Source organism: Myotis davidii, unplaced genomic scaffold (assembly GCF_000327345.1).
Source record: "Myotis davidii unplaced genomic scaffold, ASM32734v1 scaffold72, whole genome shotgun sequence".
Lineage (NCBI taxonomy): Eukaryota > Metazoa > Chordata > Mammalia > Chiroptera > Vespertilionidae > Myotis > Myotis davidii.
The window spans coordinates 4,755,913-4,756,420 of record NW_006284618.1 but is presented as its reverse complement, the minus strand read 5'-3'; the positions used below and the strand labels follow the sequence as shown (position 1 = coordinate 4,756,420).

Genomic DNA, 508 nt, shown 5'->3' with positions numbered 1-508 from the left:
GAGGGCAAGGGCATGATCGACCTCATCGCTGCCGTGCAGAAGCAGCAGCAGCAGACGGGCAACCACCCCATCACCGTGCACTGCAGGTGAGCGCCCCCTGCTGGCTGCCCACCGCCCCGCCCCGGCTCCCAGCGCAGAATGTCTCCAGGCTGCATCCTCACCTCTCACCATGCACACGTCACTTTACATAAATGCCACCTCATCAGACGTGCGGGGTGCATTTGGTGGGAGGGGTTAGGAACCGATTCAGACACACATTTCCTGTGCCTCCTAAGCCATCGAAGAAACCCCCAAGCTCAGCTCAGAGGGACCCGCTCCTGAACTTCAAGGCGCTCTGCCTCGGGGTGCTGGCTCGCCTCCACACCCTGTCATCTGGGCGCTGGAAGGGGAACTGGTGCCCCGACGCCAGCACCGCGGAGGGCTCTGCACCTGGGCCGCTCCTGGCCTGGCCGCAGGGGAGCACACACCCCTGTCTGGGGTTCCCAGGTGCCTGCAGAGGTCACTGAGA

The 508-nt window shown here is 64.4% G+C and overlaps 1 protein-coding gene across 1 annotated transcript in view; it reads left to right on the top strand.

Moving 5' to 3' along the window:
• The window catches only part of PTPRE (protein tyrosine phosphatase, receptor type E), an 84,917-nt gene that overhangs the window by 79,970 nt on the left and 4,439 nt on the right, over positions 1 to 508 (top strand). The window contains exon 17 of the mRNA XM_015572570.1: positions 4 to 86. Within this exon, the coding sequence (XP_015428056.1) occupies positions 4 to 86 (83 nt within the window). The remainder of the gene's footprint in view (positions 1 to 3; positions 87 to 508) is intronic.